At 35.4% G+C, this 16,075-nt stretch overlaps 2 protein-coding genes across 2 annotated transcripts; one reads left to right on the forward strand and one right to left on the reverse strand.

The window, feature by feature from the left end:
• Window positions 1–947: 947 nt before the first annotated feature.
• On the reverse strand, window positions 948–3,812 carry LOC107821769 (glycylpeptide N-tetradecanoyltransferase 1-like). Its single transcript, XM_016648221.2, has 2 exons — window positions 3,674–3,812; window positions 948–2,539 (listed from the first exon to the last, which is right to left on the reverse strand). The coding sequence occupies exon 2, from the start codon at window positions 2,512–2,514 to the stop codon at window positions 1,216–1,218; it is 1,299 nt and encodes a 432-aa protein (XP_016503707.1). The 5' UTR covers window positions 2,515–2,539; window positions 3,674–3,812; the 3' UTR covers window positions 948–1,215.
• Window positions 3,813–6,180: 2,368 nt separating this feature from the next.
• Window positions 6,181–9,652, forward strand: LOC107821770 (eukaryotic initiation factor 4A-8). The gene is given in 5 exon segments (NM_001326083.1): window positions 6,181–6,226; window positions 7,067–7,136; window positions 7,277–7,383; window positions 7,982–8,412; window positions 8,812–9,652. Coding segments are annotated over 4 exon segments (1,242 nt in total). The 5' UTR covers window positions 6,181–6,226; window positions 7,067–7,068; the 3' UTR covers window positions 9,448–9,652.
• The last annotated feature ends 6,423 nt before the right edge of the window (window positions 9,653–16,075 follow it).

A 16,075-nucleotide genomic window follows, 5' to 3' on the forward strand; every position in this document is an offset into this window, starting at 1 on the left:
CACCTTATTTTGAGAAGTGCTTTTTCTCAAAAGTACTTTTGGTGAAAAGCAGTTTGTGTTTGACTAATTAATTTGAAAAACACTTCTGAACAACAATTAGTGTTTGGCCAAGCTTTAAAAAACCGCTTCTAAATGTGTTTTTCTCAAAAGTGCTTTTCAGAAAAGTGCACTGAAGAGAAGCTACTTTTTTTCTGTTTCTCCAAAACTGCTTCTATTTCTCCTCAAAAGCACTTTTTTCTTTTCAAAAGCTTGGCCAAACACCTTAATTTTAGAAAAAAAAGCACTTTTGACAACAACAAAAAATGTTTTTGCCTTAAAAGAAGCTTAGCCAAACAGGCTATTAGAAACACTTTTTAAAAGTTTGGCCAAACACAAATTTCTGCTTAGAAGTACTTTTCAAATTATTTAGCAAATTGTTTCTTACCAGAAGTACTTTTGAGAAAAACACTTATCAAAATAAGCTAATTTTAGAAGCTTGGCCAACCAGGCTATTAGTAGGGTTTAGAAACCACAACAAGATTTCTATTTTGACTTAGTTTCTTAAGTAGTATTTCCAATCCAATCAAAATATGACAACCCAAACCCTATATCCTTATATATCAACAGCACTGTAAGTTAAGATTGCCTTGTTAACAGAGTATCAGCTTGTTATCCCCACAAATGCATTGTTTCTTCCAATGGGAAGGGGGAATAACTTGGAGGGAACTTATTTTCTAATCAAAGTAGATAAATTATTCTCTTTTTTCTTGGGTCCATATTTCACGGTATAGAAAAGCCTACTAGAATTCTTCATATATGCAATCCAAGCATATGCAAAAGAAAATTAGACCAGTCATTAGTCTAGCAATCTTTGAATATGATACTCCATATAATTGCTTTCAAAATTCCAAAGGGAAATCAAGAAAAGAAAAGATTCTGGAATTGTGCAAAAGATGACAATTAACAAGAGATAAGAAAGAAATTATTTCTCCATAGTTAAGAATGCTTATGATCTTGGGAGCAAAAATGGATGAACCATGGAAGATCAGACATCATAAAGTACAATTAAATTAAGAGGAAAAAAGAAATTATATTCAGAAGTTTCACACTGGCGCCTAAATCTAGACATGGATGCAAACAAAGTTTAACAGGGCAATTAAGGGGGCGCTAAAGCGAGAACTGAACACATATTACCAAAAATGCTTCCCAGGCAGCCAACAATCTTCAGTGCACAAACTACAACAGTACAAGCCCAAGTTCTGATGATCTTAAAACATGCTTTAGTCGATAGTTGTAGAGATAGTAGTGGAGTTTCCCATCACCAGGGCCAAACTTAAGTTCCTTCAAGAAAGTTTCGTTATGCATAACATCTAGGGCGTTGAAAACGTCAAAATCCTTTTGCTTTGCCACAATGAGGGCATCATTCATCAACTGAATCCATGGAGTCTTAGTGGAAACGTTGTAATAAGAATAAGCAGCCTTCAGAGTGGAATAATTCTGATTACCAAGAATCGATGAAGGAAGTGTGTAAAAACTACAGAAGTCCGTGATTTCATGAGTCTCGGGGCTTTCAACCAGATAGCTGTCAACAACATCCTCCTTTGGCAGAAGCCAGTGTTCCACGTCATTTTCATCAAAATCAGGTGCAACTGCAAACTGCTTCAAGTAATTCCTAAGCAACCGAGTAACGGCGGGAACATCATGGGGCTCCATCTTTCTGAACCCAGGTGTGACAGTCTGATCAGGTAACTTATAAAGCTTTATTGTGCGGCTCATTGTCATTCTCGGGCCAAGCCTAGAAAACCCAACATCGATAAGCTTCTTTGGATTCAAAGATCTATGCCAATATTGACATGTTGATATAGGTGTCGGAAGGACCACCCCAGCTGTATAAGCAGCTTGCCAAATATTCTCCAAGTGAACTCTCCTCGTGACCTCCTTTATCATGACAGGAGCAAGTCTTTTTGATCTAAGCTTCTTATGAACACACAGAAAGTTTATCTCTGCCATGACCACAACAGTATCTCTAGCGCGTATCTTTGCCGGTACCCCTGTAATAAAAGCAACCAATTTCTTCGAGGTCTTCACTCTGACTCCAATGTGCCAGCTCTTGTAGTAACCCGGAGGATGAAGTGCCCATCGAAGAAATTCCTTTGAGTAATTGAACCTAAACATGTTCTCATCATCTTCGACATAATTGTTTGTTAGAAGAACATAGACCTCATTACACATATCTTCGGAGTCCAAATCACAGGTGGTCCACTCATATGGACTAGGAAGATTGTAAGGCTCCTGCTTAACTTCAGATAAGGGTGTTGGAGGTTCAATAGGACCTTCGGGCAAGCTTGTATCTCCAAGATCCTTAAACTGGCCCACTGGTTGAGTCTCCCAAAACTTATGCTTCTTCGCCAGTGAGAGAGATTCTTGCACCTGTCGTGCTAAGGAATCAATTGATACCTCATTACAGCTCTCTGGAGATAAGTTATTATCAGAAGTGACGCTATGGTTCTCAGTTGCCTTACTGTCGTCAGCCATTTTCCCAACTTCAATATATTATTCTCTGCCATAACGTCATAAATTAAAATCCAGCACTAAGTATAAAACGCATAAGCAACATGGAGAACATATTAGCAAATACATACGAGATTTACGGCATACATGCGGGTAGAGTCCATGAGCTCTAATAAAGGTACTACAGCAGAAGGTGTATAATGGACATTAAGTCAGTAAAATGCAGAGTACTGCTGCACCCACTACTTCCTTGAGAAATGGGTTCGGACCTATATGCATGTACGTAATAATCACAACTATATATGCACAGAGACCGAGCTGAACACAATACCACAGAAAGATACCATTATTCCAACAGCTAGAACCTTCTTTGATCTAAAGATATAGATTCTTGATTCCTAATTGCTGTGACGCGTAAAATACTAAAAAAGAAATCATAATCAAAATACTGGAAAGAAAAGAGTAAACAAGGAATCTTGTATTTGCTACTCGAGATGAATAGAAAACGTCCTGACAAACAATAAAAGGGCAGCCCGGTGCATTAAGCTCCCGCTATGCGCGGAGTCCGGGGAAGGACCGGACCACAAGGGCCTATCGTACGCATCATTACCCTACATTTCTGCAAGATGCTTTTTACTCGGCTCGAACCTGTGGCCTCCTGGTCACATGGAAGCAACTTTACCAGTTACGCCAAGGCTCCCCTTCAAACACTATTTGAGTTATATGTGTTCCCGTGTGAGTTTGCACATCAATTAATGCATGATTTAACTATAATTTCAAATCATATTCAAGTTTCCCTATCTGAGAATAAAATAAGCTCAATTGTAACTGTTGACGAGGATAGCAAAGCTGTTTTCCAAGCTGAATTCCACATTATCAACGTAAGCCTGATCAAGCATCAACTTTTCATTACTGTTCTAAAATCAGTTTTACATAATCTAATAGTAGTGAAATATTGGAAACCAAAAAAAAAAATCAAAATTTCACCATTGAATTACGATATTCACCCTAACAAACAGTAAGTCAAACTTAAGCAGTGTCTACTGGTAGCATAAAGGTGCAAAATATAGCAAAAATTCAGTTCCGTAAGATCTAAATCATAATAAATAAATTTCTCCCTAAAAACGCAAAAAGAAAGATAAAGTATCAATGCGAATATACAGAAAAAAATTGGAAATCGAACCTTGTCAATGTTTAGTGATACAATAGGGTGACCGAGATCTATCGTTTCAGAAAGTGATTGATTGAGAGCATCTGAGACTGAGAGGGCAAAAAATATCGAATAGATTTACTTTAGAGAGAGAGAGCACCTAGCATAGGAACCAACGATTATGAACTGGATCTGGAAACTGTAAATGGGCCTTTGTCCAGTATTCTACTTTTGGGCCGGATGAACTTGGATCCATTATGTTGTGTAAAAATAGCACGGTATAGCCAGTTTTCGGACTGGTCATTCAAAAATAGCCAGCGTTTACGAAGTCAATAAAAAATAACCACTATTTTTCTGCAACAGAGACCAGTCCAGCATAATATACTGGAGTTCGGTGCACCTGTGTATCAACTCCAGCATATTATGCTGGACCGGTATACTTTGCTGACTCCAGTATAATATACTGAAGACTGGAGCACCGGTGCTCCAAACTCCAGTATATTATACTGGACAATTATACTTGCTGGAACTCCAGTATATTATGTTGGAGTTCTAGTGTACTTATGCTGGAACTCCATCATATTATGCTGGAACTCCAGTATAATATGCTGGAGTTCAAGCATACTTATACTGGAATTCCAGTATAATGTACTGGCGTATTTTCCGGGTTTTAAACAATGTTTTCGCTCAGATTTATCTTTACATGAAAAGTGGCTAAATTTCGATTACTTTTGAAACTGGCCTATTTTTGAATAACCAGTTATAAATCTGGCTATTTTTGAATTTCTCCCTTATGTTGTACTTCATTCATTCATTTCATTAAGTTCGGGCATATATAATACCAAATCATTTCATTTTAGTGATTCTTTAATTTACTTAAAATAAATTTACGTATTTAAAACTCACATAAAACTAATATAACTCATAATTTTGTATAATTTAAAATGTTTCACAAAGTAAGAAATCTTCTTGTCAAAGAAAAAACTATCGACTCACTAAAACAATAAGAGTGTCGCATAAAATGCAAGAATTACATACATTTTCATGCCATTCAAATCTGAGAGTATATCAAATACTTCTGACTAATTTGATTTAGAACTTTAGATTATGAGAATCATTTCCAATTATCCAAATTAAGAGAAAACTTATTGATGTAATATTTAGTAATTAATGGGAAGAACTTCTTAATTCGATACATAATCACTAATTATGATTAATAACTAGTTAATAGGAAAAAATAATAAAATAAATTGAAATAATTATTCAGCTCAAACAAGCTTTCTAAATCCTGGTAATAAAGCGGTAGGTAATGATAAAAACCAGTAAGGAAATGTAAATCATTGAATTACTTGATCCAGCTGTAGGCTGTAGTAATAGAAGGATTTGCTGTAGCTTTTCAGAAAGTAACTCCTCATTTTGTGATATTATCTTCCTTTCTGCCGTCGAGACCTCTCTATAACAGTTATCATTTATAACGACACTTCATTATAATGATTAAATTTTCTTTGGAACAATTTTTTATGTTAGGTTATAATATATATTCTTTATAACAGCACTTCACTATAATATCCAAAAAATATAAGAACAAACGAGACTGAGAGATTTGATTGTACCGTGTATTATTAATTAGAAAGTCTTTAATTATTGTTTTTTACCATACTTTTAGAGTTCCTTATGTAAATGCTAAAGTACGGTATATGCATATTTCATGACCTGTCGTTTATTTTCTTTTTTTAGTGGGAATGGATTTCTAATATTTTCCTTTATCTCTTTAGTTCAAGTGTTCTCTTGGAAAACTCTCGTGGATTGTTAGTAAATTTGTTATTATCTTAGCGCCGAAGGCCAAATATACTCTTTTACTATGAGAAAATATTAAATATATATTTCGTTATATTTTGGGTTCAAATATACTTCGGCCGTAATACTATTAGTTCAAATATACCTTCTTCTGTTAAGTTTGTCTAAGTTGAACATCGAATCATACGTGACACTGATATTTGATGAGGTGGATGCCACATGCATGAATTGCCACCTCAACGCCTCTAATCCATTTTACCCACATGGGGCGAGAGGTGGCAATCCATGTGACATCCACATCATCAAATATCAGTGCCACGAAGGATTGGATGTCCACTTTGGACAAACTTAACGGGAAAAGAATATATTCGAACCAATATTATAACAACAGGGGTATATATAAACTTAAAATATAACGAATGGTACATTTAAGTCTTTTTTGATAGTACGGGATATATTTGGCCATTTTCCGTTATCTTAATGATGTAATTATGGGTTTAAATTATAATACAATATGAGCAATGTCAAGAAATTTTACTCTAATCAAACTTATACGCTAGTGTAAAACTTTACTAATACACTATTTACGTGGGGGGGAAAAACAGCAAACGAATTGCATGAAATGTTGTGTTGACACCTGTCTTCAGACCCGTTTTATATGCTTTTAGAAAGACTTTTGCCTCGTTTCTTCAGCTCCTCACTCAGACCCCATCTTGATAGCTCTATCAAACAGAAAATTTTCTGTTTAATTCTCAGTTTTGCTAAAGTTATTATCATCGTCATTCCGAGGTTTGAACTCATTAAATCTTGTCTTTTTCTTCATTTTTGCATGTTAATTACATCTCATTTGTTTGTTAATTAACGTTGCCTTCTGGATTATATCTGTTTGTTGTCGAATGTTTTGTCTTCTGATCGCTGAGAAAATCATGGAGAAATTTGCTACAAACTCTTTAATTCTTTCATTTACATTGTTTTGGGATGTATTTCTTGTCGATCTTATTTTGTTGGCTTTGGAACATCGGAGAGTGGAGAAGATCAACCTTTTCATTAGGTGCAGACAGTGGCGAAACCAGGCATTTCGTTAAGTGTGTTCAAGATTTAATTTAGATGTATAAAAAATTGTAATTTTTAATTCATATACATGCACTATAATTTTTTGTAAATATACAGTACAATTTTACGATGAAGGGTGTTCAACTGATTATCCTTCATTATATGTGGCTACACCATTGGGTGCAGAGAAAGCACTTAGTTGTGGTAATGCAGAGTGTTGTATGTTCTGTTCGCGACAGATACTATTAGAGGAAATGTTTCCTCTTTTTGATCATGTTGATTGTTGTGTTTGTGAGATTCTGATAAGTTTCAGAAGATATATAGTTATTGAAATGAATGAGATCTGTAGTTTAAGGTTCGCAAAAAGTATCCATTTTGTGTAGTTTGTGAGATCCATTAAAATAGGAGCGATGTAACAAAAATTCTTTTTGTCTGTTAAGGTTTACAGAATCATATTTGTTTTGGGAGGGTTGACAAGAATCAATCATTTTGAGATTCTATTTCACTTATTGGTTCAACATTTTGATCTATGGGCGATACTAGTATTTACTGATGCATAAAGTACGTACATTACAGTCATGGCACGTTTGGCACCAGATGGAGCTCAATTTGATGCCCGTCAATATGATTCTAAGATGAACGATTTGTAAGTTATCATGAGATTCATTGCACAATACTAACATTAGCTTTTTCCTTGAATCATTACCATTTTTATATATATTTGTTTGCTTGCTCAGTGAACGGCTGAAACTTGCACTTGTCTCTATTATTACTTATATGGTGCAGACTTGCCGCTGATGGAAAAGATTTCTTTACATCATATGACGAAGTTTATGACAGTTTTGATGCTATGGGTCTGCAAGAGAACCTTCTCAGGGGCATTTATGCCTATGGTACTGTGTGTAGACCTTTTAATTTTCTCTAGTACGGAAATTCTTTCGATTTTGCTTTTTATTCTGATAAGCAGTCCATTATTCACAAAAAGTCGATGCGTCCAGCTGATTTTTAGTAGGTTCTTGTTCAGAAGTACCATTTAATTTAATTCGCTTAAACTTATTAATTTTGTTTCTTCAAAGTGGTGCTGAAACTCAAAAATTATCCTTCTCCTCTTTTCCCTTTTCCCACTCCGTGCTTCTAATGTTGGAAAAATAATTTTGAATAATACGTGTATGATTTTATCCATATGGCTCCAAGGATAAGATTTTTGTTCTATTAGATGCATGCTTTTGTGTTTTCAAGATGGCCAAGTTCATGGTGCGTGTGTGCGATAGCATTTAGTAGTGCCGAGAGAATTGTCTTTTAGCACCTATAAAAACTCATTTTGTTATGTTGTTACACAAGAGTGGAGTTCTCTGTATATTAGTTGTGCTTCATATTTATCTCCCACTTCCATCCTCTTTGTGCCTTATGATATTATGAAGAGGCGACCTTATATTCCAACATCTTAATGGTCTTTTCTGCTGCATGCAATCTTTGATGCTTTTTTTGAAGGTTTTGAGAAACCTTCTGCAATTCAACAAAGAGGTATAGTTCCATTTTGCAAGGGACTTGATGTAATTCAGCAGGCTCAGTCTGGCACAGGAAAAACAGCTACTTTTTGTTCTGGAATTTTGCAGCAGCTTGATTATGGTTTAGTTCAATGTCAAGCGTTGGTGTTAGCACCTACTCGTGAACTTGCTCAACAGATTGAGAAGGTGATGCGAGCACTTGGTGACTACCTTGGGGTTAAGGTCCATGCTTGTGTAGGTGGGACTAGTGTCAGGGAGGATCAACGTATTCTCGCAGCTGGTGTTCATGTTATTGTTGGCACCCCTGGACGTGTGTTTGACATGCTGCGAAGACAGTCTCTCCGTCCTGATTACCTCAGAATGTTTGTGCTAGACGAGGCTGATGAAATGCTGTCACGTGGTTTTAAGGATCAGGTACTTCAACCTCTGTAGTAATGCATTTTACACCTTATAACTATAACTGTGTTTGAACAAGTTCAGGTCCGAGGTCTACTAGGTTTGCCAATTTGAGAATATCTGGAATTAGTTCTTTGGAGCAACCAATATAGAAATCCAAATTTAGATCATGTTAGATGTTCTTGTACTCTGTCGACCAGTCATTTTAATCATTGTTGGGAATTAGAAATTGAAGTTTTTTTTACCATTTGTGTCATTGGGGCGGCACTGAGTACCCCTCCCATTTATTTAGTTCCGAAGGCCATTATATAAAGAGTAAATATACAGAGTTGATCATAGTTTCCCTCTTATTTGATTTTATGCGGACTTTGAGAAACTGCTAATTTTGATTCTTTTTTCATGTGTCTATACTGGTAGATATATGATATTTTTCAGATGCTGCCTACAAAAGTCCAAGTCGGAGTGTTTTCTGCGACCATGCCACCAGAAGCCCTTGACATCACAAGAAAGTTCATGAATAAGCCCGTGAGAATCTTGGTTAAACGCGATGAATTGACACTTGAGGGTATCAAACAGTTTTATGTCAATGTTGATAAGGAGGAATGGAAGCTCGAGACACTCTGCGATCTATACGAGACGCTAGCAATTACACAGAGTGTCATATTTGTGAACACCAGGCGCAAGGTTGATTGGTTAACAGACAAAATGCGAAGCCGTGATCACACAGTCTCAGCTACACATGGAGATATGGACCAGAACACTAGGGACATAATCATGCGCGAGTTTCGCTCTGGTTCTTCTCGTGTCCTTATCACAACCGATCTGTTGGCTCGTGGTATAGATGTACAACAAGTATCACTTGTGATCAACTATGATCTCCCGACTCAGCCAGAGAATTATCTCCATCGTATTGGAAGAAGTGGAAGGTTTGGAAGGAAAGGAGTTGCTATCAACTTTGTGACAACAGACGACGAAAGAATGTTGTTCGATATTCAGAAGTTTTACAACGTGATAATCGAAGAACTCCCCTCAAATGTTGCTGATCTCCTCTGAAAAACTTATGTTTGTGGCTGGAGCTTTAAGCAGAAAGAGTAACCATGTTATAGTGTCCACACCATTCCATAGAAATTAGTCTTTTAACTACCATTATCATCTAGTGTCTAAGACAGACCTGAGGCAGTAATGCTGCTCCAAATTTTGCAGTAGCCTTTTGTTTTTCATTTCCTAATTCTTAAACTTCTTTGGCATTTTGTAGTTTATTTGAGTTCTTAATTTTGTGTTCTTGCTTTTTTTTCTTTTCTTTTTTTGCATGGAAACATGAATTATAAACTGGGAAGTCTTGAAATCTTTTTCTTTATGAGAGTGTTGTGACCAGAAGGTCACGCGGGTTCAAGCTGTGAAAATAGTCTCTTGCGGAAATACAGGGTAAGACTGCGTACAATAGATCTTTGTGGTCCGGACTTTTCTCGGACTCCGCGCATGTAAGTTTGTGTAGCCTTATTTTTTAGCTAAGAAAAAGAAAAAAAATGATTTCAAGTTGTCAGTTACACAATTTGATTGACAGTTGATACACTTGAAATGCATTGCATACAACAAATAAATAAACATGACATTAAATCCAAGTTGTTGGGTGGTTGTGGTATATTGTTCAATGTACATGAGTTATTAATTCGTTGTTTGTACAACAAAAGTTGAGGTTCTGACGATGCAAGGAGTCATCATTGAATACTCTATGTTTCTGGTTTATATTTTAGTGTGGCACTGCTGAAGTACTCTTTACTTAATTGCATAAAACAATGTGAAGTCACATATAACATTAATTTAGTTGGTACAACTTACATGTGAAAACAAGTAAGGGAATCTTGGAACAACGATAAAGTTATTTTCGTGTGACCTATAGTTTACGGATTCAAGCTGTGGAAGCATCCATTAGTGAAAAGGGTAGGCTGTCTACATCACACTCCTTGAGGTGCGGTCCCTCCCAGACCCTGCGTGAATATGGAATACTTTCTGTATCGAAGTTGTTTTCGTGTGACCTATAGGTCACAGATTCAAGCTGTGGAAGCAGCCGCTAGTGTAAAGGGTAGGTTGTCTACATCACACCTCTTGAGGTGCGGCCCTTCCCTAGACCTGCGTGAATATGGAATACTTCATGCACTACAGTAGTTTTTGTGTGACCTATAGGTCACGGATTCGAATTGTGGAAGCAACTGCTAGTGAAAAGGGTAGGCTGTCTACATCACACCCCTTGAAGTGCAACCCTTCCCCAGATCCCTGCGTGAATATAAAATACTTTATGCATCGAAGTTGTTTTCATGTGACCTATAGGTCATGGATTCGAGCTGTGGAAGTAGCCATTAGTGAAAAGGGAAGACTGTCTACATCACACCCCTTGAGGTGCAGCCCTTCCCCAGACCCTGCGTAAATATGAAATACTTTATGCACCGAAGTTATTTTCGTATGACCTATAGGTCACGGATTCGAGCTGTGGAAGCAACCGCTAGTGCAAAGGGTAGGATGTATACATCACACCTCTTGAGGTACGACCCTTCCCCGGACCCTACGTGAATACTTTACGCACCGAAGTTGTTTTCGTATGACCTATAGGTTAAGGATTCGAGCTCTGGAAGCAGCCGCTAGTGTAAATGGTAGGATGTCTACATCATACCTTTGAGGTGCAGCCCTTCTCCTGACTCTGTGTGGATATGAAATACTTTATGCAACGGAGTGCGCTTTTAACTTACATATGAAAACAAACTATCACGTTAATGCCAAGGCTTGGTCAAATAAACTTCTATTTGTCAACTGCTTGTTCAATTGGGAGTTTTTGCATTCCCTTCAAATTAGACTGCTAAAATATTTAACTTATATGAACACATATTCCTTCTCAATTCTCCCCATATATAAAGTCTAAGCATGGAATTTTTCCTTCTACTTTCTTGAACCTCATATAACAAGTCAATGGATAAACCAAATATGTATCAAATTTTCTTTGGATTGACATAAAAATACAGGAAATCTTAAAATATCACATCCCCAAGTCATTTTTAGAGGCTTATTTCTCATATGTCATTTGCTTTATGTAAACTACCTAGAAAAGACGAAAAGAAACAAAAAAGAAAAAGATAATAGTTTCTCATTCTCCTAAGAGTTAAAAAAAGGAATTTAAAAAGATAACTAGATAGACCAAGTCTTTTTTTAAATCTACACGTATCTTACAAGTATTACCATAAGTCGTGGTGGTATACTGGTTGAATTGTAGCCTCATGAATCATGACCAAAATAGTCGCACTGGGGTACGATTACATTCGGATACACATTGAGAAATTTCATATTAGGGTTAAAGCGATCCCTATTAAAAAACGATTATATACCAAAAGTCGAAGCTGAGGCTTCACAATGAAAAATTTGGGTTCCCTATCGATGCGTGTATGCCTTCGTCGAAGAAAGAAGGGAAATCACAAGAAATTTTCATAGACCTAAGCCTAATTCTATCGATGAATCATTCGACAACGAATTTAGGGAGACTAATCTAATCTTATTCAACCATCAACCATTGAGAGTATGTTATTGACAACTATATTTGATAATATTCAAAGAAAGGAACTCCAATGTGGTTCAACGGTCAACATTGACTAATAATAATACACACGCCATGTGATCAGAGGCTGCTGAATCAGGATTTCAAGCTTATAGGTTCGGAATTCTAATCATTTTAAGTTACTGGGTTTTAAATTAATAATTTATATATATTTAATGAATATTTTAAGACAAATACATATTTCGACCAAAGCTACTGGATTCGGCCGAACCCGCTTCTGGCACTGTAGCCCCGCCCTGCATGTGATTATGAAAGAACTAGTCTTTGATCACGTGCGTTGCACGTGTGTATCATGTGTTAAAAGTATAAAGTTCTAATATGGGACGATACTTTTTTAGTATAAAGTTCTAATATAACGTGTGTATTATTTTAATTATAATATCTTTTCATAAAATATCTGTTAAAATAATATAGGACATCTATAAAATTAATATAGGAGATCGTTAGGGTCATTTTCTTCTACTCAAACAAGTTAGTTAAGAAAGACAAAAACTCTCTATCTCTCAGCCTGATTTAGAGCCCGTTTGGATTGACTTAAAAAGTGGCTTTTCAGTAGAAATAGCTTTTAAGCCAAAAACAATAAGCTGGGCATTGCTTTTTAATTTTAAGCAATTTTTAACTGTCAAACACTGAGAAAAGCTAAAAACAGCTTAAAAGTTGATTTGACCATCTTAAAAGCCAATTCAAATACCCTAATTGACTGGCTAAATTAAGCGTGCACACACAAAAAAAAAAGAGAGATGATATATAGATGGCTAAAAATTGTGGCAACCACATTGCATTTATAAATGGTCTCAAACTTTGTTTCTTTTTTGTCCATTTTCATCTTCTTTTCCTAAATGTAGATTATTCTGTACTATTAGTAATATAATTATTTGTGCAGTCAAATTATTCATATTAATAAAGAATATGCAATAATACGACCTATATGAGCAACACACATAGGGAGAAAGAATCTTGACTTGCGATAAAAACATACCAAGTCGTGAATAACTAAAAAAGAATGAGTAGATATCCAATAGTTCATTCTTAATTATGGTTTAGTATGACAGAGGCTAAATTCTTCCACAAGAACATTTGTTTGGATGTCATCAGTTAATTAGTTCTACGTCATATCATTATATACTACATTTCTTCTGGCAAATTAAATAAATTGGCTAAACTATTTGTTATCGACTCCATACAAGGCTCGAGAGCTATAGTTAAGGACGAATAAATTATTAATTCCCCACAACCCTTGTTGATATAAACTATTTGTTATCAAACACATTACTACCTCTACTTTTCAATTTCAAGTTTTGTCCTCAACCAATTTATTCCAAATTTCAAAAGAACTTTCGTCGAGTAAAACTTAAAGAATTCTGATAACAAATAAAAAACCTGAGCTCTGAATTCATTCCCATCTGAAAACCCCACATTACTCTTATAAACACGGATTGTGCACTTATTCTTAAAAAAAAGAACTGGAAAATATTTCCTGACTTAGCAAGCATAAATATCAAAACTTCTTTGAGCCCATAGCTTATAGTATATTATCATCTCCGCGCACGTCTTGGATGATACACAACTTTCAGCTCCTTGATGCATTATACTGGTATCATCTGATGTCTCTCTATCAAGAGGACGAAGACGCAACCACAACAAAAGTAGTAATATATTCAGGGAGAGCTTTGATGTCTCTCTATCAAGAGGACGGAGACGCAACTGCAACAAAAGTAGCAATATATTCAGGGAGAGCTTTGTGACCATTTGTATTTCGATTTGTATTTTCTCTTCTCAAAAGTTTCATGAATTGAGTTCATAATGTATAAGTGGCATAATTAATTAATTAATTAATTAAGAATACTAAAAGTTTTACAAACTCCAAAGGTGCCAGATACATTTATATTATTTAGTGCTTTTACGGTAGCAAGCAAAAGAGACTCTAGTAACTTGAATGTCAGTTACCACGAAATGCTTATATTTATATAATAGAACTAGGCTCACGGTCATCGGTAATGAATTGAGCAACAATAGTTTTTTTAATATAATTGCTATACAATTTTGAATGTAGAATAATAAATAAAATACTCAAGTTTGCATAGACAATTTCGAAGAAGTCCTTATTAATGGATCCCCATTAATAAGGCCTTATTAAAAGTTGGTCATCTTAATGGATCCCCATTCTAATTTAAATTTTTATTTATTTTTTATTTTCATTGGAATGTATATTTACCTCTTTGTACATAAATATTGTTTGAATATTTTTTTAATTTAAGGGTAAAATCGTCATTCAATCTTTGATGGGTAAATTTGTAAATTAACTTTGACGTAAAGTGTTCATATTTATAATATAGTATGAATGAATGAATATGATGATACACTCAGCAGCTTTCATGAGTCATACCCCATGCGCTATAAGCATGCAATTTGTGGGGAACAGCATTAATTTTACAGCCATTTCGCATCATTGGAAAAGTCATAGCACACCTCTAAAAGAACATAAAAAACCTACTCATCAAAGTTTAGAATAAAAAGGCCTGCATTAAGCTCTCGTTATATACGGAGTCCGAGGAAGTGTCGGAACACACGGGTCTATTATACGCAGTTTTACTTTATATATCTGCAAAAAATTATTTCTACGACTCGAACCTGCGACTTCTTGGTCACATGACATCAACTTTACCAATTACGCCAGCCAAGATTCCCCTTCAAAGTTTAGAATAAAGATATTAAAGCCACCACATTGAACTGATCAATCCATTATATATTCCAAGCTGAAACTTGAAGCAAAGCCTAATAACTCTTTTCTTTCCTTTGTGTACAAATGGAGAATTTTAGATCCAAATCAACTAGAGAAAGAAGAAGTATGCCAATAGAAAACTATTACAGCAGTGACAGTGGTAGAGCAAGTCCAAAAAACATGCAAGATTTAAGGAGTTATAGTACTTCACACACTTCTTGTAATTATTCATCAGTAGAGCAAAACCCTAATTATGATAAGGAAATGAAGATCAAGAGGAGCAAGAGCAAAGCAATGTCATCTTCTTCTTTAAAGAATTGGTGTTTTAATGATCCTGAATTGCAGAGGAAGAAAAGAGTAGTTGGATATAAGGCTTATGCTGTGGAAGGTAAAATGAAAGGTTCATTTAGAAAAAGTTTTAGATGGATCAAAAATACTTGCAACCATGTTATCAATGGATTGTGGTAATTAATTTCTTTGGCTGTTTTCATAATATTTTTTTTTTAGAATTAATTAAGCATTTATTAATCTTCTGTTAATGAGAGAGCTAGAAAAAGAGAGTTTTCATCTTATAAAAATTGATCTGATCAATGTTCGGAGTGTTTTGACCTTGCAAAATCATCACTGTAATGTAACAGAGCGTTCTCCTCTTGCAGATCTTTTATTATTTGACACCCTTACGGTTGTAGGGTTGTGAACTTAGTCTGGTAGGGTTTTTGTCTAAGATAGCTAGTGGCAATGTCGTATCTTCTTATTTTTTCTTTTCAGTGCAGGACCTATTACTAGCCATCGTTTATGTTCCTATTTTCCCTATGATTTCTATAGTGAAACTAATATTGTCTCCTTTTGTCTTTTTATTCTCTTGAGCCGAGGGTCTTTCGAAAACAGTCTCTCTACTCCTTCAGGTAGGGGTAAGATCTGTGTACACACTACCCTCTCCAAACCCCACTAATAAAATTATACTAGGTTATTGTTGTTTTGTTACATATATATATATATATATATATATATATATATATATTGTCACGACCCAAAATTTACAAAGGAAAGAATGGTATCTGGCCAGGTGGAACTGATTCAAGAAGGCTGCCTTCAATTAGTACAGTAGAATATTTTAGGGTGAGCATTCGTTTGATTTATTTAGTTTTTTGTTGGTAGATGGAAACATTAATTCAAAACATTAGGTTCGGTTCAGTATTATATTGGCTACTAATTAACTACTCCGATTGCAATAGTTATCGCCTTCAATTACAAAATTTAATTGACTAATTGTAGATTGTACAGTATTATGAAATGTTAAATTGGGAATTTGCCTTTTGCTCAGAAAGATAGAACAGAGCCAGAAGAGAGATTTTTTG

The sequence above is a fragment of the Nicotiana tabacum genome, chromosome 8 (genome assembly GCF_000715075.1).
Source record: "Nicotiana tabacum cultivar K326 chromosome 8, ASM71507v2, whole genome shotgun sequence".
In the NCBI taxonomy this organism is placed as follows: domain Eukaryota; kingdom Viridiplantae; phylum Streptophyta; class Magnoliopsida; order Solanales; family Solanaceae; genus Nicotiana; species Nicotiana tabacum.